This window comes from Prenolepis imparis, unplaced genomic scaffold, assembly GCF_030444845.1.
Source record: "Prenolepis imparis isolate NDT839.2.m4 unplaced genomic scaffold, iyPreImpa1.0 SCAF_7, whole genome shotgun sequence".
NCBI lineage: Eukaryota > Metazoa > Arthropoda > Insecta > Hymenoptera > Formicidae > Prenolepis > Prenolepis imparis.
The window spans coordinates 7,825,400-7,849,603 of NW_028141165.1; the positions used below are offsets into that span (position 1 = coordinate 7,825,400).

The following is a 24,204-nucleotide window of genomic DNA, read 5'->3' on the forward strand; positions in this document are numbered from 1 at the left end:
GTATAATCGCGGATAACTATATCGCCGGACATAAAGCGAAGTTTTCATTGCACCGAACGTTATACATTCGGTTTACGAGCATGTCCCCCTTTGTCGTTTCAAGGATCCTAGCAATCGTCATAACATCGCGAAAACAGCGTTTGCGACCAGCAAATCGTTCACAATCATACAGTGGTAAAGATAAAGTACGAAAATTACAAATATCTGACTGGTTCGTAAATCTTGCCTCTCCTCGACAAAAGGAGGACAAGTGTATTCCTTTTTCGTAATAATAAATTGAAAATATACAGGCACATATCTGTCAGAATATCCGAATGCTATAATAAAATAAATAAGAACTTTCTAATTAATTGTGACATAATAGCTTTTCGATAAAATTACTAATTATAGCAAATTAATAATTATTCATAAAATTAATAATTGCAAAATGATAAATGTCGGCTATATTAATATTATCAAATAGATTCGCTTTCTCTGCCGGAAAATTATCTCGATTGACCCTGCAATTATATCGGGACGTATGCATTGAATCGGGGTCGAAGAAATCGCGCGAAAAATTAACGCCAAAAATAAATCGCGAGATTAATGAACCCCCGATTTAACTGTATTTTATGCGGTATATTTATCGCGTGCGCGGAAAAACAAAAAAAAAACGTTAAATCGCTACGCGTGTGGTCTTATCATTGATGTGAGAAGCAAGTAAATTACTTCGGTCAATCGCGATATTCCACTCCCCTCTGCTCCCCTTCCATCACCCCCGTTAACACGTGCTCGATATTATTTACTGTCAACGATAATGGCCACCCAGTTCGCGATCGGTGATCGCCAAGTCCCGGTTTCTGCGATTACTCTTTGCCGCAGCGGCATTTAACGAACCCGAATTACATTTCATCAGGATGTAATTCTCTCTGTAATGCTCCGGGACCGTTATTTCTCGAATCGAAATGTGGACCAGCGGTCGAAAAATGAAAACCCCAAGAATTTTATACGGTTCTCCGATCAAATGTGATCCGGTCTTTTAATTTCAATGACAAATTCTTCGACCGAAAAATTCTTTCTCTTTATTAAAAGAAGATCGACAGTTTTTGGATTGTAAAATGATTAAAAAGGAAATATCGACTGTTTAAACATTAATAAATTGTAAAACATATTTTTTATATCTTTAATAAATTATTATTATAAAATATATAATATATATATGTATATATATTATTTATTACATATATATATATTTTTAATTATTTTTTTTACAAAAAATTAATTTTATTTTTAATAAATTATTCTTTAATTTATTATAAATCTTAAATTATAAAATGCTGTTTAAAAAAAATTGCGCAAACATGCCCGATTAAGTCTCATATGGAAATTGCTCCTGTACTTTGCATGCAGTGGAATACATTTAAAAGTAGAAATCATAAGTCGAAGAGAGATATTGATGATGCAGTAATATAAATGACTGTATAAACGTCTGGGATAATATGTTTTTTGTGGGGAGACCAATGTTTTCAGACAAAAGCTTTAATGAAGCTAGAGGAAATTTATGTCACATAAATGAACCGCAGGGGATAATGTAAAGCGTTTAAATCTTCTACAAAGAAAAACCATTATAATCTTTTATATAATGAGAAGGAAATTAATATTTCTTTAACATAGAAATAAAATTTAGAGTCAATTGTTTCTCTCTCACAGTTTCTTCTTTGTCTTGTTTCTCAATATTTAACTTAAAGAATTTTTTAAAATAAAGTTCACAGAAAAAAAAATATTATTCACCATGGCTAAATTGTAGCTGTCCCTAAAAAAGTTTTTAAAAATAAAATTTAAAATTTAGATACGATAACTAAATTTGTTTTCAGGTGTAATGTAGGGACAGCTAAAATTTTAGCTATGGTAACTAATATTTTTTTCCATGTTAATGTGGAGTTTCATGATTTACTTTCCGTTCTCACAAAGATTCGCAAAAAGATTGATTAATTAAATAATTAATTACCCGGAACGCGCACTCGGAGAATGATAAGACAGTCGAAGAGACGTCAATGCTAAAGTGACCGTAACAGTTGTATACGGAATTGATAGCAGCATACAATGCTCCGCAATGTTCTCATCCGCAGTTGTAGGCAGACACGAAAAAAAAAAACTTCATCAACATCCCGTAGACTCTCTCGATCGTTTCATTTTTCTTTTTCTTTTTTTTTTTTTGCGTCTCGGTGTATCTGCGTCTCCCATCGCACTTCCCGCAATAATTCCCGCTTCGATTCATAACAACGAGCTGAATGAACTTGTACTCGTGACTCGTATCGCAGATGAACGAGTCGTGAATTCTGTCAGCAAAATACTACGCGGAGGTCAACAGCCAACCCCTTTAATGCGATGCAGTAATAACGAGATGCAGCGGAAATCCGTGGCGTTGCATCACGATTGACACGATAACTATTCCATCGCATCACGTCCACGATTTCGCAAAAAGCTTGTCCGATTCACAGAATGTCAAAACACATTGTCAACGAAACAAAAAATGAGAACTGCAGAATTCGACAACACATTTTCCTGTCATTTTACAAAAGCTATAAATAAAATTTCTTACGAATGAAAAGATCTTGTCTCTCTATTACACGAGATATTATTTTTAAAATTGACAAGAATAAAGTTTTGTAATTATAAAAAAAATTTTATATTATTGTGCACTCTCTTAAATTATATATTATACAATTAAATTATATATTATAAGTTCTTTATAATTAGAAAAAAATTAATTTATTCAAATTTTTAATTTATTCAAGTAATATTAATTTATTCGAATTCAATATTACTGTGCACTTTTAAATTATATATTACAATACATAATTTTATTAATAAAATAAACTTTTTCTCGATATTAAAATATCCAAAAATTCATCTCTTGTATATTTCAATAGTGCATTGTGTGCAGAATATTTTGGTACCAAGTAGACACCAGCCTACAAATTTTTTTATTTAATGTACATAATATAAGAATACGCCGCATAAGGTCCGCCGCGACATAGGTCCATATTCTGGATCTTCTTTTATCGATAAAAGAAGATCCAGAATATGGACCATTGTGTCGACATTTAATATTTTAAAACGAGCCAAAAATCCATCAAAATATATGAGCGATGAATTTTTGGCTAGCTTTTAAATATTAAATATCGACACTGGGTTGCCGCGAATACTATGCGGCGCATTCTTATATTATGTATATTAAATGAAAAAATTTGTACGCTGGTGTCTGCTTGGTATCAAAATATTCTGCAAAGAATGTACTATCGAAATATATAAGCGATGAATGTTTGGCTCGCCTTAAAATATTAAAAATCGATACTTTGTTGCCGCGGACCCTATACTGCGCATACATAAATTATGTATACTAAATAAAAGAATTTGTAGGCTCGTATCTGTTTGGTATAAAAATAATCTATTTACAATATACTATCAAATATACAAACAATGAATTTTTGGCTTCTCTAAATATAGTAATATACGTAATATAAAAATGCGCCCCATAGGGTTCGCGGGAACATAATGTCGATTTTTAATATTTTAAGACGAGCCAAGAATTCATCTCTTGTATATTTCGATAGTACATTGTTTGCAGAAAATTTTGGTACCAAGCAAACACCAGCCTACAAATTCTTTTATTTAATATATATAATATAAAAATGCGCCGTATAAGGGTCCGCGGCGACATAGTGTCGACTTTTAATATTTTAAGACGAGCCAAAAATTAACCGACTGTAAAAGAGACGCCGCTTTAAGAGTTTTGTGCGGAGATTATTTTTTTAATTTTGTCTGTAGAATAAGACGATCATAATCGCGATGAATGCCGCTCGAGAAGGGGGTTTCGCAATTCCAAGCGTCAACGTCTCGGTGTAATTGTTAGGGGACACGATGGACTATTATTGTCTGTTAAAGCCAGCTATGTATAGAGCGACTCAGCGAGAGAATGTCCATTCTCGGATTGTAACGAGCGAGGATGTTCGTGTTCCTGTGCAGCTGCGAGAAGAAAAGCGAGATAGGAAGAGGTACCTCCTAGCTTCGCTGAAGAAATATGCCGCTGACGAGAGTAATTAATCACTCGTGTTGACTATTGTCTTCCCCCGCACGTGTATTGCGCCGCACGCCGCTGTCTGAGAAATTGCAGAGCCCGTGTATGTATCCGCAATTAAACGTGAATCATCGCTCGGGATAAAACATAGCGCGTCTGCATTTTCATTCCGCCTTTTGTTGTAGCCGTAAATTTAGTCTGCGCGCTATTGACCCGTATTTCGCATCGCGCGTTTGGCATTAAATGTGCTGCACACTCACTTTACACACATAACGTTTATTATTACAAATACAAAGTTGTTTTTCGTAACAACAGGAGGCACATGAATACTAGCTTTAACGGCGCCCGTAACAATCAGGTGACGAGCGTATACGATTCGGGTCAGCCTTTGTTACGTGAATGAGCAATTCTCACGGTTCTAATCGTGATTCATCGCTCTGCCCCCTTAAACCCCGAGATTCTCGCGAGGCACTTCAAACGCGTATCCTAGAAACCGCAACATTGATAGTGACAAAAAAAAAAGAAACTAATGGCATCTCTGAAAGCACGTATTCCGCGCGATCGCGAAGGGACCTTAATTCCTGGCGGCATGTCTATACGGCTTTGCAACGGGTAACGACTTCGAGAAGAGAAGGGATCCCGCCATTAGAGCGGTGTCGGCGGACAAAGGCCTGACAAGTTTATGGCACTTTCGACGGATTTATTTGCCGAGCAGCCGAATCTCGCCGCGTATTTCGCTTCCGAGATCGCGAGACCAACCTCGGAAAGACTAGCTTAAGTTCTGAATTTTTTCTCGAGAATCTTTCGCGAGAAACAAATCGGTTCTCTCTACCCAAAAGAATTATAATAAATTTTACCAGAAGAGCAGAATTTTTTTTTGTTCAAATCATATTTGATACAGTTGTCAATTTGCATTGTTTTGCATTTATTGGCGTACTACTATACATATATCCTATTCTTTGAAATAATATTCGTTTGCACTTACCCCGTGATGAACGCTGTATAGACAACGAGGCGCGTGTCCCGAGCACAGACACTGTCCTCCGATGTTGATTTCCTTTATCGAGTAGAAGGCACGTCTTTTGTCGGCGAAAGCCTCGCCGCTACGTCGAAGACCCTGAAAACGCAGCCGCACGTATCTGGCCTGAGTGAATTCCTGCAGAGTCGCGCTGTGGTTCACGGCTCCGGGCCGACCGCTCACCAGGTACGTGTGGATCTTTCAAACAAACAATTAAAATTCCTGTTAGAGCCACAACACAATCTCCCGCCAGATAGCTTATTATAATAGAGTAATATAGACATATATCCATTTCAAAATACATTTATGAAGAAATATTATTCGAGAGAATGTGAATTACTCACTGTACTCGAAAAATATGATTGCTTTTTAAAAATATCCTTTTAAAAAACAGTAACTTTATGTATATATTGTGTAAAACATGTTATAAATACTAGAAAAATAGAAAATATTCGATGTATAATCGATGCATTTTTGGCTCGTCTTAAAATACTAGAAATTCATACTTTTTTGACGCGGACCCTGTGCGACGCATACTTATTTTATGTTTATCGTATTAAAAAATTTGTACGCTGGTGTCTGCATGGTACCAAAAGATTTTGCAATCAATGTACTATTAAAATGTATAATCGATGAATTTTTGGCTCGTCTTAAAATATTAGAAATCGATACTTTTTTACCGCTGACCCTATGCGACGCAACCTTGTTTTATGTATATCAAGTTAAAAAATTTGTACGCTGGTGTCTGTTTGGTACCAAAAGATTCTGTAATCAATGTACTATTAAAATGAATAATCGATGAATTTTTGGCTCGTCTTGAAATATTAGAACTTGATTTTTTTTGACGCGGACCCTGTGCGACGCATCCTTATTTTATGTTTATCAAATTAAAAAATTTGTACGCTGGTGACTGTTTGGTACCAAATGATTCTGTAATCAATGTACTATTAAAATGTATAATCGATGAATTTTTGGCTCGTCTTAAAATATTGGAAATCGATACTTTTTACCGCTGACCCTATGCGACGCAACAATATTTTAAGAATATCAAGTTAAAAAATTTGTACGCTGGTGTCTGTTTGGTACCAAATGATTCTGTAATCAATGTACTAATAAAATGTATAATCGATGAATTTTTGGCTCGTCTCAAAATATTGGAAATCGATACTTTTTTGACGCGGACCCTGTGCGACGCATCCTTATTTTATGTTTATCATATTAAAAAATTTGTACGCTGGTGTCTGCATGGTACGAAAAGATTCTGTAATCAATGTACTATTAAAATGTATAATCGATGAATTTTTGGCTCGTCTTTAAATATTAGAAATCGAAACTTTTTTACCGCTGACCCCATGCGACGCAACCTTATTTTATGTATATCAAGTTAAAAAATTTGTACGCTGGTGTCTGTTTGGTACCGAATGATTCTGTAATCAATGTACTAATAAAATGTATAATCGATTAATTTTTGGCACGTCTTAAAATATTGGAAATCGATACTTTTTTGACGCGGACCCTGTGCGACGCATCCTTATTTTATGTTTATCATATTAAAAAATTTGTACGCTGGTGTCTGTTTGGTACCAAATGATTCTGTAATCAATGTACTAATAAAATGTATAATCGATGAATTTTTGGCTCGTCTTAAAATATTGGAAATCGATACTTTTTTGACGCGGACCCTGTGCGACGCAATCTTATTTTATGTATACCAAGTTAAAAAATTTGTACGCTTCTGTCTGGTTGGTACCAAAAGATTCTGTAATCAATGTACTATTAAAATGTATAATCGATGAATTTTTGGCTCGTCTTAAAATATTGGAAATCGATACTTTTTACCGCGGACCCAGTGCGACGCATACTTATTTTATGTTTATCGTATTAAAAAATTTGTACGGTGGTGTCTGCTTGGTACCAAATGATTCTGTAATAAATGTACTATTTAAATGTATAATCGATGAATTTTTGGCTCGTCTTAAAATATTAGAAATAGATACTTTTTTACCGCTGACCCTATGCGACGCAACATTATTTTATGTTTATCGTATTAAAAATTTTGTACGCTGGTGTCTGTTTGGTACCAAAAGATTCTGTAATCAATGTACTATTAAAATGTATAATCGATGAATTTTTGGCTCGTCTTAAAATATTAGAAATTCATACTTTTTTACCGCTGACCCTATGCGACGCAACATTATTTTATGTTTATCGTATTAAAAAATTTGTACGCTGGTGTCTGCATGGTACCAAAAGATTCTGTAATCAATGTACTATTAAAATGTATAATCGATGAATTTTTGGCTCGTCTTAAAATATTGGAAATCGATACTTTTTTGACGCGGACCCTGTGCGACGCATCCTTATTTTATGTTTATCATATTAAAAAATTTGTACGCTGGTGTCTGCATGGTACGAAAAGATTCTGTAATCAATGTACTATTAAAATGTATAATCGTTGAATTTTTGGCTCGACTTAAAATATTGGAAATCGATACTTTTTACCGCTGATCCTATGCGACGCAACCTTATTTTATGTATATCAAATTAAAAAATTTGTACGCTGGTGTCTGTTTGGTACCAAATGATTCTGTAATCAATGTACTAATAAAATGTATAATCGATGAATTTTTGGCTCGTCTTAAAATATTGGAAATCGATACTTTTTTGACGCGGACCCTGTGCGACGCATCCTTATTTTATGTTTATCATATTAAAAAATTTGTACGCTGGTGTCTGCATGGTACGAAAAGATTCTGTAATCAATGTACTATTAAAATGTATAATCGTTGAATTTTTGGCTCGACTTAAAATATTGGAAATCAATACTTTTTACCGCTGATCCTATGCGACGCAACCTTATTTTATGTAAATCAAATTAAAAAATTTGTACGCTGGTGTCTGTTTGGTACCAAATGATTCTGTAATCAATGTACTAATAAAATGTATAATCGATGAATTTTTGGCTCGTCTGAAAATATTGGAAATCGATACTTTTTAGACGCGGACCCTGTGCGACGCATTCTTATTTTATGTTTATCATATTAAAAAATTTGTACGCTGATGTCTGTTTGGTACCAAATGATTCTGTAATCAATGTATTATAAAAATGAATAATCGATGAATTTTTGGCTCGTCTTAAAATATTGGAAATCGATACTTTTTACCGCTGACCCTATGCGACGCAACACTATTTTATGTGTATCAAATTAAAAAATTTGTACGCTGGTGTCTGTTTGGTACCAAATGATTCTGTAATCAATGTACTAATAAAATGTATAATCGATGAATTTTTGGCTCGTCTCAAAATATTGGAAATCGATACTTTTTTGACGCGGACCCAGTGCGACGCATCCTTATTTTATGTTTATCATATTAAATAATTTGTACGCTGGTGTCTGTTTGGTACCAAATGATTCTGTAATCAATGTACAAATAAAATGTATAATCGATGAATTTTTGGCTCGTCTTAAAATATTGGAAATCTATACTTTTTTGACGCGGACCCTATGCGACGCAACCTTGTTTTATGTATATCAAGTTAAAAAATTTGTACGCTGGTGTCTGTTTGGTACCAAAAGATTCTGTAATCAATGTACTATTAAAATGAATAATCGATGAATTTTTGGCTCGTCTTGAAATATTAGAACTTGATTTTTTTTGACGCGGACCCTGTGCGACGCATCCTTATTTTATGTTTATCAAATTAAAAAATTTGTACGCTGGTGACTGTTTGGTACCAAATGATTCTGTAATCAATGTACTATTAAAATGTATAATCGATGAATTTTTGGCTCGTCTTAAAATATTGGAAATCGATACTTTTTACCGCTGACCCTATGCGACGCAACAATATTTTAAGAATATCAAGTTAAAAAATTTGTACGCTGGTGTCTGTTTGGTACCAAATGATTCTGTAATCAATGTACTAATAAAATGTATAATCGATGAATTTTTGGCTCGTCTCAAAATATTGGAAATCGATACTTTTTTGACGCGGACCCTGTGCGACGCATCCTTATTTTATGTTTATCATATTAAAAAATTTGTACGCTGGTGTCTGCATGGTACGAAAAGATTCTGTAATCAATGTACTATTAAAATGTATAATCGATGAATTTTTGGCTCGTCTTTAAATATTAGAAATCGAAACTTTTTTACCGCTGACCCCATGCGACGCAACCTTATTTTATGTATATCAAGTTAAAAAATTTGTACGCTGGTGTCTGTTTGGTACCGAATGATTCTGTAATCAATGTACTAATAAAATGTATAATCGATTAATTTTTGGCACGTCTTAAAATATTGGAAATCGATACTTTTTTGACGCGGACCCTGTGCGACGCATCCTTATTTTATGTTTATCATATTAAAAAATTTGTACGCTGGTGTCTGTTTGGTACCAAATGATTCTGTAATCAATGTACTAATAAAATGTATAATCGATGAATTTTTGGCTCGTCTTAAAATATTGGAAATCGATACTTTTTTGACGCGGACCCTGTGCGACGCAATCTTATTTTATGTATACCAAGTTAAAAAATTTGTACGCTTCTGTCTGGTTGGTACCAAAAGATTCTGTAATCAATGTACTATTAAAATGTATAATCGATGAATTTTTGGCTCGTCTTAAAATATTGGAAATCGATACTTTTTACCGCGGACCCAGTGCGACGCATACTTATTTTATGTTTATCGTATTAAAAAATTTGTACGGTGGTGTCTGCTTGGTACCAAATGATTCTGTAATAAATGTACTATTTAAATGTATAATCGATGAATTTTTGGCTCGTCTTAAAATATTAGAAATAGATACTTTTTTACCGCTGACCCTATGCGACGCAACATTATTTTATGTTTATCGTATTAAAAATTTTGTACGCTGGTGTCTGTTTGGTACCAAAAGATTCTGTAATCAATGTACTATTAAAATGTATAATCGATGAATTTTTGGCTCGTCTTAAAATATTAGAAATTCATACTTTTTTACCGCTGACCCTATGCGACGCAACATTATTTTATGTTTATCGTATTAAAAAATTTGTACGCTGGTGTCTGCATGGTACCAAAAGATTCTGTAATCAATGTACTATTAAAATGTATAATCGATGAATTTTTGGCTCGTCTTAAAATATTGGAAATCGATACTTTTTTGACGCGGACCCTGTGCGACGCATCCTTATTTTATGTTTATCATATTAAAAAATTTGTACGCTGGTGTCTGCATGGTACGAAAAGATTCTGTAATCAATGTACTATTAAAATGTATAATCGTTGAATTTTTGGCTCGACTTAAAATATTGGAAATCGATACTTTTTACCGCTGATCCTATGCGACGCAACCTTATTTTATGTATATCAAATTAAAAAATTTGTACGCTGGTGTCTGTTTGGTACCAAATGATTCTGTAATCAATGTACTAATAAAATGTATAATCGATGAATTTTTGGCTCGTCTTAAAATATTGGAAATCGATACTTTTTTGACGCGGACCCTGTGCGACGCATCCTTATTTTATGTTTATCATATTAAAAAATTTGTACGCTGGTGTCTGCATGGTACGAAAAGATTCTGTAATCAATGTACTATTAAAATGTATAATCGTTGAATTTTTGGCTCGACTTAAAATATTGGAAATCAATACTTTTTACCGCTGATCCTATGCGACGCAACCTTATTTTATGTAAATCAAATTAAAAAATTTGTACGCTGGTGTCTGTTTGGTACCAAATGATTCTGTAATCAATGTACTAATAAAATGTATAATCGATGAATTTTTGGCTCGTCTGAAAATATTGGAAATCGATACTTTTTAGACGCGGACCCTGTGCGACGCATTCTTATTTTATGTTTATCATATTAAAAAATTTGTACGCTGATGTCTGTTTGGTACCAAATGATTCTGTAATCAATGTATTATAAAAATGAATAATCGATGAATTTTTGGCTCGTCTTAAAATATTGGAAATCGATACTTTTTACCGCTGACCCTATGCGACGCAACACTATTTTATGTGTATCAAATTAAAAAATTTGTACGCTGGTGTCTGTTTGGTACCAAATGATTCTGTAATCAATGTACTAATAAAATGTATAATCGATGAATTTTTGGCTCGTCTCAAAATATTGGAAATCGATACTTTTTTGACGCGGACCCAGTGCGACGCATCCTTATTTTATGTTTATCATATTAAATAATTTGTACGCTGGTGTCTGTTTGGTACCAAATGATTCTGTAATCAATGTACAAATAAAATGTATAATCGATGAATTTTTGGCTCGTCTTAAAATATTGGAAATCTATACTTTTTTGACGCGGACCCTGTGCGACGCATCCTTATTTTATGTTTATCATATTAAAAAATTTGTACGCTGGTGTCTGCATGGTACGAAAAGATTCTGTAATCAATGTACTATTAAAATGTATATTCGATGAATTTTTGGCTCGTCTTAAAATATTGGAAATCGATACTTTTTACCGCTGACCCTATGCGACGCAACATTATTTTATGTATATCAATTTAAAAAATTTGTACGCTGGTGTCTGTTTGGTACCAAATGATTCTGTAATCAATGTACTAATAAAATGTATAATCGATGAATTTTTGGCTCGTCTAAAAATATTGGAAATCGATAGTTTTTTGACGCGGACCCTGTGCGACGCATCCTTATTTTATGTTTATCATATTAAAAAATTTGTACGCTGGTGTCTGCATGGTACGAAAAGATTCTGTAATCAATGTACTATTAAAATGTATAATCGATGAATTTTTGGCTCGTCTCTAAATATTAGAAATCGAAACTTTTTTACCGCTGACCCCATGCGACGCAACCTTATTTTATGTATATCAAGTTAAAAAATTTGTACGCTGGTGTCTGTTTGGTACCGAATGATTCTGTAATCAATGTACTAATAAAATGTATAGTCGATTAATTTTTGGCTCGTCTTAAAATATTGGAAATCGATACTTTTATGACGCGGACCCTGTGCGACGCATCCTTATTTTATGTTTATCATATTAAAAAATTTGTACGCTGGTGTCTGCATGGTACGAAAAGATTCTGTAATCAATGCACTATTAAAATGTATAATCGTTGAATTTTTGGCTCGACTTAAAATATTGGAAATCGATACTTCTTACCGCTGATCCTATGCGACGCAACCTTATTTTATGTATATCAAATTAAAAAATTTGTACGCTGGTGTCTGTTTGGTACCAAATGATTCTGTAATCAATGTACTAATAAAATGTATAATCGATGAATTTTTGGCTCGTCTTAAAATATTGGAAATCGATACTTTTTAGACGCGGACCCTGTGGGACGCATTCTTATTTTATGTTTATCATATTAAAAAATTTGTACGCTGCTGTCTGTTTGGTACCAAATGATTCTGTAATCAATGTATTATAAAAATGAATAATCGATGAATTTTTGGCTCGTCTTAAAATATTGGAAATCGATACTTTTTACCGCTGATCCTATGCGACGCAACACTATTTTATGTATATCAAGTTAAAAAATTTGTACGCTGGTGTCTGTTTGGTACCAAATGATTCTGTAATCAATGTACTAATAAAATGTATAATCGATGAATTTTTGGCTCGTCTTAAAATATTGGAAATCGATACTTTTTTGACGCGGACCCTGTGCGACGCATCCTTATTTTAAGTTTATCATATTAAAAAATTTGTACGCTGGTGTCTGCATGGTACGAAAAGAATCTGTAAGCAATGTACTATTAAAATGTATAATCGATGAATTTTTGGCTCGTCTCAAAATATTGGAAATCGATATTTTTTTGACGCGGACTCTGTGCGACGCATTCTTATTTTATGTTTATCATATTAAAAAATTTGTACGCTGGTGTCTGCATGGTACGAAAAGATTCTGTAATCAATGTACTATTAAAATGTATAATCGATGAATATTTGGCTCGTCTTAAAATATTGGAAATCGATACTTTTTACCGCTGACCCTATGCGACGCAAACTTATTTTATGTATATCAAGAAAAAAAATTTGTACGCTGTTGTCTGCTTTGTACCAAAAGATTCTGTAATCAATGTACTATTAAAATGTATAATCGATGAATTTTTGGCTCGTCTTGAAATATTAGAACTTGATTTTTTTTGACGCGGACCCTGTGCGACGCATCCTTATTTTATGTATATCAAGAAAAAAAATTTGTACGCTGTTGTCTGCTTTGTACCAAAAGATTCTGTAATCAATGTACTATTAAAATGTATAATCGATGAATTTTTGGCTCGTCTTGAAATATTAGAACTTGATTTTTTTTGACGCGGACCCTGTGCGACGCATCCTTATTTTATGTTTATCAAATTAAAAAATTTGTACGCTGATGTCTGTTTGGTACCAAATGATTCTGTAATCAATGTAATATTAAAATGTATAATCGATGAATTTTTGGCTCGTCTCTAAATATTAGAAATCGAAACTTTTTTACCGCTGACCCCATGCGACGCAACCTTATTTTATGTATATCAAGTTAAAAAATTTGTACGCTGGTGTCTGTTTGGTACCGAATGATTCTGTAATCAATGTACTAATAAAATGTATAATCGATTAATTTTTGGCTCATCTTAAAATATTGGAAATCGATACTTTTTTGACGCGGACCCTGTGCGACGCATCCTTATTTTATGTTTATCATATTAAAAAATTTGTACGCTGGTGTCTGCATGGTACGAAAAGATTCTGTAATCAATGTACTATTAAAATGTATAATCGTTGAATTTTTGGCTCGACTTAAAATATTGGAAATCGATACTTTTTACCGCTGATCCTATGCGACGCAACCTTATTTTATGTATATCAAATTAAAAAATTTGTACGCTGGTGTCTGTTTGGTACCGAATGATTCTGTAATCAATGTACTAATAAAATGTATAATCGATTAATTTTTGGCTCGTCTTAAAATATTGGAAATCGATACTTTTTTGACGCGGACCCTGAGCGACGCATCCTTATTTTATGTTTATCATATTACAAAATTTGTACGCTGGTGTCTGTTTGGTACCAAATGATTCTGTAATCAATGTACTAATAAACTGTATAATCGATGAATTTTTGGCTCGTCTTAAAATATTGGAAATCGATACTTTTTTGACGCGGACCCTGTGCGACGCAATCTTATTTTATGTATACCAAGTTAAAAAATTTGTACGCTTCTGTCTGGTTGGTACCAAAAGATTCTGTAATCAATGTACTATTAAAATGTATAATCGATGAATTTTTGGCTCGTCTTAAAATATTGGAAATCGATACTTTTTACCGCGGACCCAGTGCGACGCATACTTATTTTATGTTTATCGTATTAAAAAATTTGTACGCTGGTGTCTGCTTGGTACCAAATGATTCTGTAATAAATGTACTATTTAAATGTATAATCGATGAATTTTTGGCTCGTCTTAAAATATTAGAAATAGATACTTTTTTACCGCTGACCCTATGCGACGCAACATTATTTTATGTGTATCGTATTAAAAAATTTGTACGCTGGTGTCTGTTTGGTACCAAATGATTCTGTAATCAATGTACTAATAAAATGTATAATCGATGAATTTTTGGCTCGTCTTAAAATATTGGAAATCGATACTTTTTTGACGCGGACCCTGTGCGACGCATCCTTATTTTATGTTTATCATATTAAAAAATTTGTACGCTGGTGTCTGCATGGTACGAAAAGATTCTGTAATCAATGTACTATTAAAATGTATAATCGTTGAATTTTTGGCTCGACTTAAAATATTGGAAATCAATACTTTTTACCGCTGATCCTATGCGACGCAACCTTATTTTATGTAAATCAAATTAAAAAATTTGTACGCTGGTGTCTGTTTGGTACCAAATGATTCTGTAATCAATGTACTAATAAAATGTATAATCGATGAATTTTTGGCTCGTCTGAAAATATTGGAAATCGATACTTTTTTGACGCGGACCCTGTGCGACGCATCCTTATTTTATGTTTATCATCTTAAATAATTTGTACGCTGGTGTCTGTTTGGTACCGAATGATTCTGTAATCAATGTACTAATAAAATGTATAGTCGATTAATTTTTGGCTCGTCTTAAAATATTGGAAATCGATACTTTTATGACGCGGACCCTGTGCGACGCATCCTTATTTTATGTTTATCATATTAAAAAATTTGTACGCTGGTGTCTGCATGGTACGAAAAGATTCTGTAATCAATGTACTATTAAAATGATTAATCGTTGAATTTTTGGCTCGACTTAAAATATTGGAAATCGATACTTCTTACCGCTGATCCTATGCGACGCAACCTTATTTTATGTATATCAAATTAAAAAATTTGTACGCTGGTGTCTGTTTGGTACCAAATGATTCTGTAATCAATGTACTAATAAAATGTATAATCGATGAATTTTTGGCTCGTCTTAAAATATTGGAAATCGATACTTTTTAGACGCGGACCCTGTGCGACGCATTCTTATTTTATGTTTATCATATTAAAAAATTTGTACGCTGCTGTCTGTTTGGTACCAAATGATTCTGTAATCAATGTATTATAAAAATGAATAATCGATGAATTTTTGGCTCGTCTTAAAATATTGGAAATCGATACTTTTTACCGCTGACCCTATGCGACGCAACACTATTTTATGTATATCAAGTTAAAAAATTTGTACGCTGGTGTCTGTTTGGTACCGAATGATTCTGTAATCAATGTACTAATAAAATGTATAATCGATTAATTTTTGGCACGTCTTAAAATATTGGAAATCGATACTTTTTTGACGCGGACCCTGTGCGACGCATCCTTATTTTATGTTTATCGTATTAAAAAATTTGTACGGTGGTGTCTGCTTGGTACCAAACGATTCTGTAATAAATGTACTATTTAAATGTATAATCGATGAATTTTTGGCTCGTCTTAAAATATTAGAAATAGATACTTTTTTACCGCTGACCCTATGCGACGCAACATTATTTTATGTTTATCGTATTAAAAATTTTGTACGCTGGTGTCTGTTTGGTACCAAAAGATTCTGTAATCAATGTACTATTAAAATGTATAATCGATGAATTTTTGGCTCGTCTTAAAATATTAGAAATTCATACTTTTTTACCGCTGACCCTATGCGACGCAACATTATTTTATGTTTATCGTATTAAAAAATTTGTACGCTGGTGTCTGCATGGTACCAAAAGATTCTGTAATCAATGTACTATTAAAATGTATAATCGATGAATTTTTGGCTCGTCTTAAAATATTGGAAATCGATACTTTTTTGACGCGGACCCTGTGCGACGCATCCTTATTTTATGTTTATCATATTAAAAAATTTGTACGCTGGTGTCTGCATGGTACGAAAAGATTCTGTAATCAATGTACTATTAAAATGTATAATCGTTGAATTTTTGGCTCGACTTAAAATATTGGAAATCGATACTTTTTACCGCTGATCCTATGCGACGCAACCTTATTTTATGTATATCAAATTAAAAAATTTGTACGCTGGTGTCTGTTTGGTACCAAATGATTCTGTAATCAATGTACTAATAAAATGTATAATCGATGAATTTTTGGCTCGTCTGAAAATATTGGAAATCGATACTTTTTAGACGCGGACCCTGTGCGACGCATTCTTATTTTATGTTTATCATATTAAAAAATTTGTACGCTGATGTCTGTTTGGTACCAAATGATTCTGTAATCAATGTATTATAAAAATGAATAATCGATGAATTTTTGGCTCGTCTTAAAATATTGGAAATCGATACTTTTTACCGCTGACCCTATGCGACGCAACACTATTTTATGTATATCAAATTAAAAAATTTGTACGCTGGTGTCTGTTTGGTACCAAATGATTCTGTAATCAATGTACTAATAAAATGTATAATCGATGAATTTTTGGCTCGTCTCAAAATATTGGAAATCGATACTTTTTTGACGCGGACCCAGTGCGACGCATCCTTATTTTATGTTTATCATATTAAATAATTTGTACGCTGGTGTCTGTTTGGTACCAAATGATTCTGTAATCAATGTACAAATAAAATGTATAATCGATGAATTTTTGGCTCGTCTTAAAATATTGGAAATCTATACTTTTTTGACGCGGACCCTGTGCGACGCATCCTTATTTTATGTTTATCATATTAAAAAATTTGTACGCTGGTGTCTGCATGGTACGAAAAGATTCTGTAATCAATGTACTATTAAAATGTATATTCGATGAATTTTTGGCTCGTCTTAAAATATTGGAAATCGATACTTTTTACCGCTGACCCTATGCGACGCAACATTATTTTATGTATATCAATTTAAAAAATTTGTACGCTGGTGTCTGTTTGGTACCAAATGATTCTGTAATCAATGTACTAATAAAATGTATAATCGATGAATTTTTGGCTCGTCTAAAAATATTGGAAATCGATAGTTTTTTGACGCGGACCCTGTGCGACGCATCCTTATTTTATGTTTATCATATTAAAAAATTTGTACGCTGGTGTCTGCATGGTACGAAAAGATTCTGTAATCAATGTACTATTAAAATGTATAATCGATGAATTTTTGGCTCGTCTCTAAATATTAGAAATCGAAACTTTTTTACCGCTGACCCCATGCGACGCAACCTTATTTTATGTATATCAAGTTAAAAAATTTGTACGCTGGTGTCTGTTTGGTACCGAATGATTCTGTAATCAATGTACTAATAAAATGTATAGTCGATTAATTTTTGGCTCGTCTTAAAATATTGGAAATCGATACTTTTATGACGCGGACCCTGTGCGACGCATCCTTATTTTATGTTTATCATATTAAAAAATTTGTACGCTGGTGTCTGCATGGTACGAAAAGATTCTGTAATCAATGTACTATTAAAATGTATAATCGTTGAATTTTTGGCTCGACTTAAAATATTGGAAATCGATACTTCTTACCGCTGATCCTATGCGACGCAACCTTATTTTATGTATATCAAATTAAAAAATTTGTACGCTGATGTCTGTTTGGTACCAAATGATTCTGTAATCAATGTACTAATAAAATGTATAATCGATGAATTTTTGGCTCGTCTTAAAATATTGGAAATCGATACTTTTTAGACGCGGACCCTGTGGGACGCATTCTTATTTTATGTTTATCATATTAAAAAATTTGTACGCTGCTGTCTGTTTGGTACCAAATGATTCTGTAATCAATGTATTATAAAAATGAATAATCGATGAATTTTTGGCTCGTCTTAAAATATTGGAAATCGATACTTTTTACCGCTGATCCTATGCGACGCAACACTATTTTATGTATATCAAGTTAAAAAATTTGTACGCTGGTGTCTGTTTGGTACCAAATGATTCTGTAATCAATGTACTAATAAAATGTATAATCGATGAATTTTTGGCTCGTCTTAAAATATTGGAAATCGATACTTTTTTGACGCGGACCCTGTGCGACGCATCCTTATTTTAAGTTTATCATATTAAAAAATTTGTACGCTGGTGTCTGCATGGTACGAAAAGAATCTGTAAGCAATGTACTATTAAAATGTATAATCGATGAATTTTTGGCTCGTCTCAAAATATTGGAAATCGATATTTTTTTGACGCGGACTCTGTGCGACGCATTCTTATTTTATGTTTATCATATTAAAAAATTTGTACGCTGGTGTCTGCATGGTACGAAAAGATTCTGTAATCAATGTACTATTAAAATGTATAATCGATGAATATTTGGCTCGTCTTAAAATATTGGAAATCGATACTTTTTACCGCTGACCCTATGCGACGCAAACTTATTTTATGTATATCAAGAAAAAAAATTTGTACGCTGTTGTCTGCTTTGTACCAAAAGATTCTGTAATCAATGTACTATTAAAATGTATAATCGATGAATTTTTGGCTCGTCTTGAAATATTAGAACTTGATTTTTTTTGACGCGGACCCTGTGCGACGCATCCTTATTTTATGTATATCAAGAAAAAAAATTTGTACGCTGTTGTCTGCTTTGTACCAAAAGATTCTGTAATCAATGTACTATTAAAATGTATAATCGATGAATTTTTGGCTCGTCTTGAAATATTAGAACTTGATTTTTTTTGACGCGGACCCTGTGCGACGCATCCTTATTTTATGTTTATCAAATTAAAAAATTTGTACGCTGATGTCTGTTTGGTACCAAATGATTCTGTAATCAATGTAATATTAAAATGTATAATCGATGAATTTTTGGCTCGTCTCTAAATATTAGAAATCGAAACTTTTTTACCGCTGACCCCATGCGACGCAACCTTATTTTATGTATATCAAGTTAAAAAATTTGTACGCTGGTGTCTGTTTGGTACCGAATGATTCTGTAATCAATGTACTAATAAAATGTATAATCGATTAATTTTTGGCTCATCTTAAAATATTGGAAATCGATACTTTTTTGACGCGGACCCTGTGCGACGCATCCTTATTTTATGTTTATCATATTAAAAAATTTGTACGCTGGTGTCTGCATGGTACGAAAAGATTCTGTAATCAATGTACTATTAAAATGTATAATCGTTGAATTTTTGGCTCGACTTAAAATATTGGAAATCGATACTTTTTACCGCTGATCCTATGCGACGCAACCTTATTTTATGTATATCAAATTAAAAAATTTGTACGCTGGTGTCTGTTTGGTACCGAATGATTCTGTAATCAATGTACTAATAAAATGTATAATCGATTAATTTTTGGCTCGTCTTAAAATATTGGAAATCGATACTTTTTTGACGCGGACCCTGAGCGACGCATCCTTATTTTATGTTTATCATATTACAAAATTTGTACGCTGGTGTCTGTTTGGTACCAAATGATTCTGTAATCAATGTACTAATAAACTGTATAATCGATGAATTTTTGGCTCGTCTTAAAATATTGGAAATCGATACTTTTTTGACGCGGACCCTGTGCGACGCAATCTTATTTTATGTATACCAAGTTAAAAAATTTGTACGCTTCTGTCTGGTTGGTACCAAAAGATTCTGTAATCAATGTACTATTAAAATGTATAATCGATGAATTTTTGGCTCGTCTTAAAATATTGGAAATCGATACTTTTTACCGCGGACCCAGTGCGACGCATACTTATTTTATGTTTATCGTATTAAAAAATTTGTACGCTGGTGTCTGCTTGGTACCAAATGATTCTGTAATAAATGTACTATTTAAATGTATAATCGATGAATTTTTGGCTCGTCTTAAAATATTAGAAATAGATACTTTTTTACCGCTGACCCTATGCGACGCAACATTATTTTATGTGTATCGTATTAAAAAATTTGTACGCTGGTGTCTGTTTGGTACCAAATGATTCTGTAATCAATGTACTAATAAAATGTATAATCGATGAATTTTTGGCTCGTCTTAAAATATTGGAAATCGATACTTTTTTGACGCGGACCCTGTGCGACGCATCCTTATTTTATGTTTATCATATTAAAAAATTTGTACGCTGGTGTCTGCATGGTACGAAAAGATTCTGTAATCAATGTACTATTAAAATGTATAATCGTTGAATTTTTGGCTCGACTTAAAATATTGGAAATCAATACTTTTTACCGCTGATCCTATGCGACGCAACCTTATTTTATGTAAATCAAATTAAAAAATTTGTACGCTGGTGTCTGTTTGGTACCAAATGATTCTGTAATCAATGTACTAATAAAATGTATAATCGATGAATTTTTGGCTCGTCTGAAAATATTGGAAATCGATACTTTTTTGACGCGGACCCTGTGCGACGCATCCTTATTTTATGTTTATCATCTTAAATAATTTGTACGCTGGTGTCTGTTTGGTACCGAATGATTCTGTAATCAATGTACTAATAAAATGTATAGTCGATTAATTTTTGGCTCGTCTTAAAATATTGGAAATCGATACTTTTATGACGCGGACCCTGTGCGACGCATCCTTATTTTATGTTTATCATATTAAAAAATTTGTACGCTGGTGTCTGCATGGTACGAAAAGATTCTGTAATCAATGTACTATTAAAATGATTAATCGTTGAATTTTTGGCTCGACTTAAAATATTGGAAATCGATACTTCTTACCGCTGATCCTATGCGACGCAACCTTATTTTATGTATATCAAATTAAAAAATTTGTACGCTGGTGTCTGTTTGGTACCAAATGATTCTGTAATCAATGTACTAATAAAATGTATAATCGATGAATTTTTGGCTCGTCTTAAAATATTGGAAATCGATACTTTTTAGACGCGGACCCTGTGCGACGCATTCTTATTTTATGTTTATCATATTAAAAAATTTGTACGCTGCTGTCTGTTTGGTACCAAATGATTCTGTAATCAATGTATTATAAAAATGAATAATCGATGAATTTTTGGCTCGTCTTAAAATATTGGAAATCGATACTTTTTACCGCTGACCCTATGCGACGCAACACTATTTTATGTATATCAAGTTAAAAAATTTGTACGCTGGTGTCTGTTTGGTACCGAATGATTCTGTAATCAATGTACTAATAAAATGTATAATCGATTAATTTTTGGCACGTCTTAAAATATTGGAAATCGATACTTTTTTGACGCGGACCCTGTGCGACGCATCCTTATTTTATGTTTATCGTATTAAAAAATTTGTACGGTGGTGTCTGCTTGGTACCAAACGATTCTGTAATAAATGTACTATTTAAATGTATAATCGATGAATTTTTGGCTCGTCTTAAAATATTAGAAATAGATACTTTTTTACCGCTGACCCTATGCGACGCAACATTATTTTATGTTTATCGTATTAAAAATTTTGTACGCTGGTGTCTGTTTGGTACCAAAAGATTCTGTAATCAATGTACTATTAAAATGTATAATCGATGAATTTTTGGCTCGTCTTAAAATATTAGAAATTCATACTTTTTTACCGCTGACCCTATGCGACGCAACATTATTTTATGTTTATCGTATTAAAAAATTTGTACGCTGGTGTCTGCATGGTACCAAAAGATTCTGTAATCAATGTACTATTAAAATGTATAATCGATGAATTTTTGGCTCGTCTTAAAATATTGGAAATCGATACTTTTTTGACGCGGACCCTGTGCGACGCATCCTTATTTTATGTTTATCATATTAAAAAATTTGTACGCTGGTGTCTGCATGGTACGAAAAGATTCTGTAATCAATGTACTATTAAAATGTATAATCGTTGAATTTTTGGCTCGACTTAAAATATTGGAAATCGATACTTTTTACCGCTGATCCTATGCGACGCAACCTTATTTTATGTATATCAAATTAAAAAATTTGTACGCTGGTGTCTGTTTGGTACCAAATGATTCTGTAATCAATGTACTAATAAAATGTATAATCGATGAATTTTTGGCTCGTCTGAAAATATTGGAAATCGATACTTTTTAGACGCGGACCCTGTGCGACGCATTCTTATTTTATGTTTATCATATTAAAAAATTTGTACGCTGATGTCTGTTTGGTACCAAATGATTCTGTAATCAATGTATTATAAAAATGAATAATCGATGAATTTTTGGCTCGTCTTAAAATATTGGAAATCGATACTTTTTACCGCTGACCCTATGCGACGCAACACTATTTTATGTATATCAAATTAAAAAATTTGTACGCTGGTGTCTGTTTGGTACCAAATGATTCTGTAATCAATGTACTAATAAAATGTATAATCGATGAATTTTTGGCTCGTCTCAAAATATTGGAAATCGATACTTTTTTGACGCGGACCCAGTGCGACGCATCCTTATTTTATGTTTATCATATTAAATAATTTGTACGCTGGTGTCTGTTTGGTACCAAATGATTCTGTAATCAATGTACAAATAAAATGTATAATCGATGAATTTTTGGCTCGTCTTAAAATATTGGAAATCTATACTTTTTTGACGCGGACCCTGTGCGACGCATCCTTATTTTATGTTTATCATATTAAAAAATTTGTACGCTGGTGTCTGCATGGTACGAAAAGATTCTGTAATCAATGTACTATTAAAATGTATATTCGATGAATTTTTGGCTCGTCTTAAAATATTGGAAATCGATACTTTTTACCGCTGACCCTATGCGACGCAACATTATTTTATGTATATCAATTTAAAAAATTTGTACGCTGGTGTCTGTTTGGTACCAAATGATTCTGTAATCAATGTACTAATAAAATGTATAATCGATGAATTTTTGGCTCGTCTAAAAATATTGGAAATCGATAGTTTTTTGACGCGGACCCTGTGCGACGCATCCTTATTTTATGTTTATCATATTAAAAAATTTGTACGCTGGTGTCTGCATGGTACGAAAAGATTCTGTAATCAATGTACTATTAAAATGTATAATCGATGAATTTTTGGCTCGTCTCTAAATATTAGAAATCGAAACTTTTTTACCGCTGACCCCATGCGACGCAACCTTATTTTATGTATATCAAGTTAAAAAATTTGTACGCTGGTGTCTGTTTGGTACCGAATGATTCTGTAATCAATGTACTAATAAAATGTATAGTCGATTAATTTTTGGCTCGTCTTAAAATATTGGAAATCGATACTTTTATGACGCGGACCCTGTGCGACGCATCCTTATTTTATGTTTATCATATTAAAAAATTTGTACGCTGGTGTCTGCATGGTACGAAAAGATTCTGTAATCAATGTACTATTAAAATGTATAGTCGATTAATTTTTGGCTCGTCTTAAAATATTGGAAATCGATACTTTTATGACGCGGACCCTGTGGGACGCATTCTTATTTTATGTTTATCATATTAAAAAATTTGTACGCTGGTGTCTGTTTGGTACCGAATGATTCTGTAATCAATGTACTAATAAAATGTATAGTCGATTAATTTTTGGCTCGTCTTAAAATATTGGAAATCGATACTTTTATGACGCGGACCCTGTGCGACGCATCCTTATTTTATGTTTATCATATTAAAAAATTTGTACGCTGGTGTCTGTTTGGTACCGAATGATTCTGTAATCAATGTACTAATAAAATGTATAGTCGATTAATTTTTGGCTCGTCTTAAAATATTGGAAATCGATACTTTTATGACGCGGACCCTGTGGGACGCATTCTTATTTTATGTTTATCATATTAAAAAATTTGTACGC

At 32.9% G+C, this 24,204-nt stretch overlaps 1 protein-coding gene across 2 annotated transcripts in view; it reads right to left on the reverse strand.

Moving 5' to 3' along the window:
* Window positions 1-24,204, reverse strand: part of Wb (wing blister) — a 197,696-nt gene that overhangs the window by 96,684 nt on the left and 76,808 nt on the right. For both annotated transcript variants that reach the window (XM_083041632.1, XM_083041631.1), the window contains exon 4: window positions 5,046-5,276. In XM_083041632.1, the coding sequence (XP_082897758.1) occupies window positions 5,046-5,276 (231 nt within the window). The remainder of the gene's footprint in view (window positions 1-5,045; window positions 5,277-24,204) is intronic.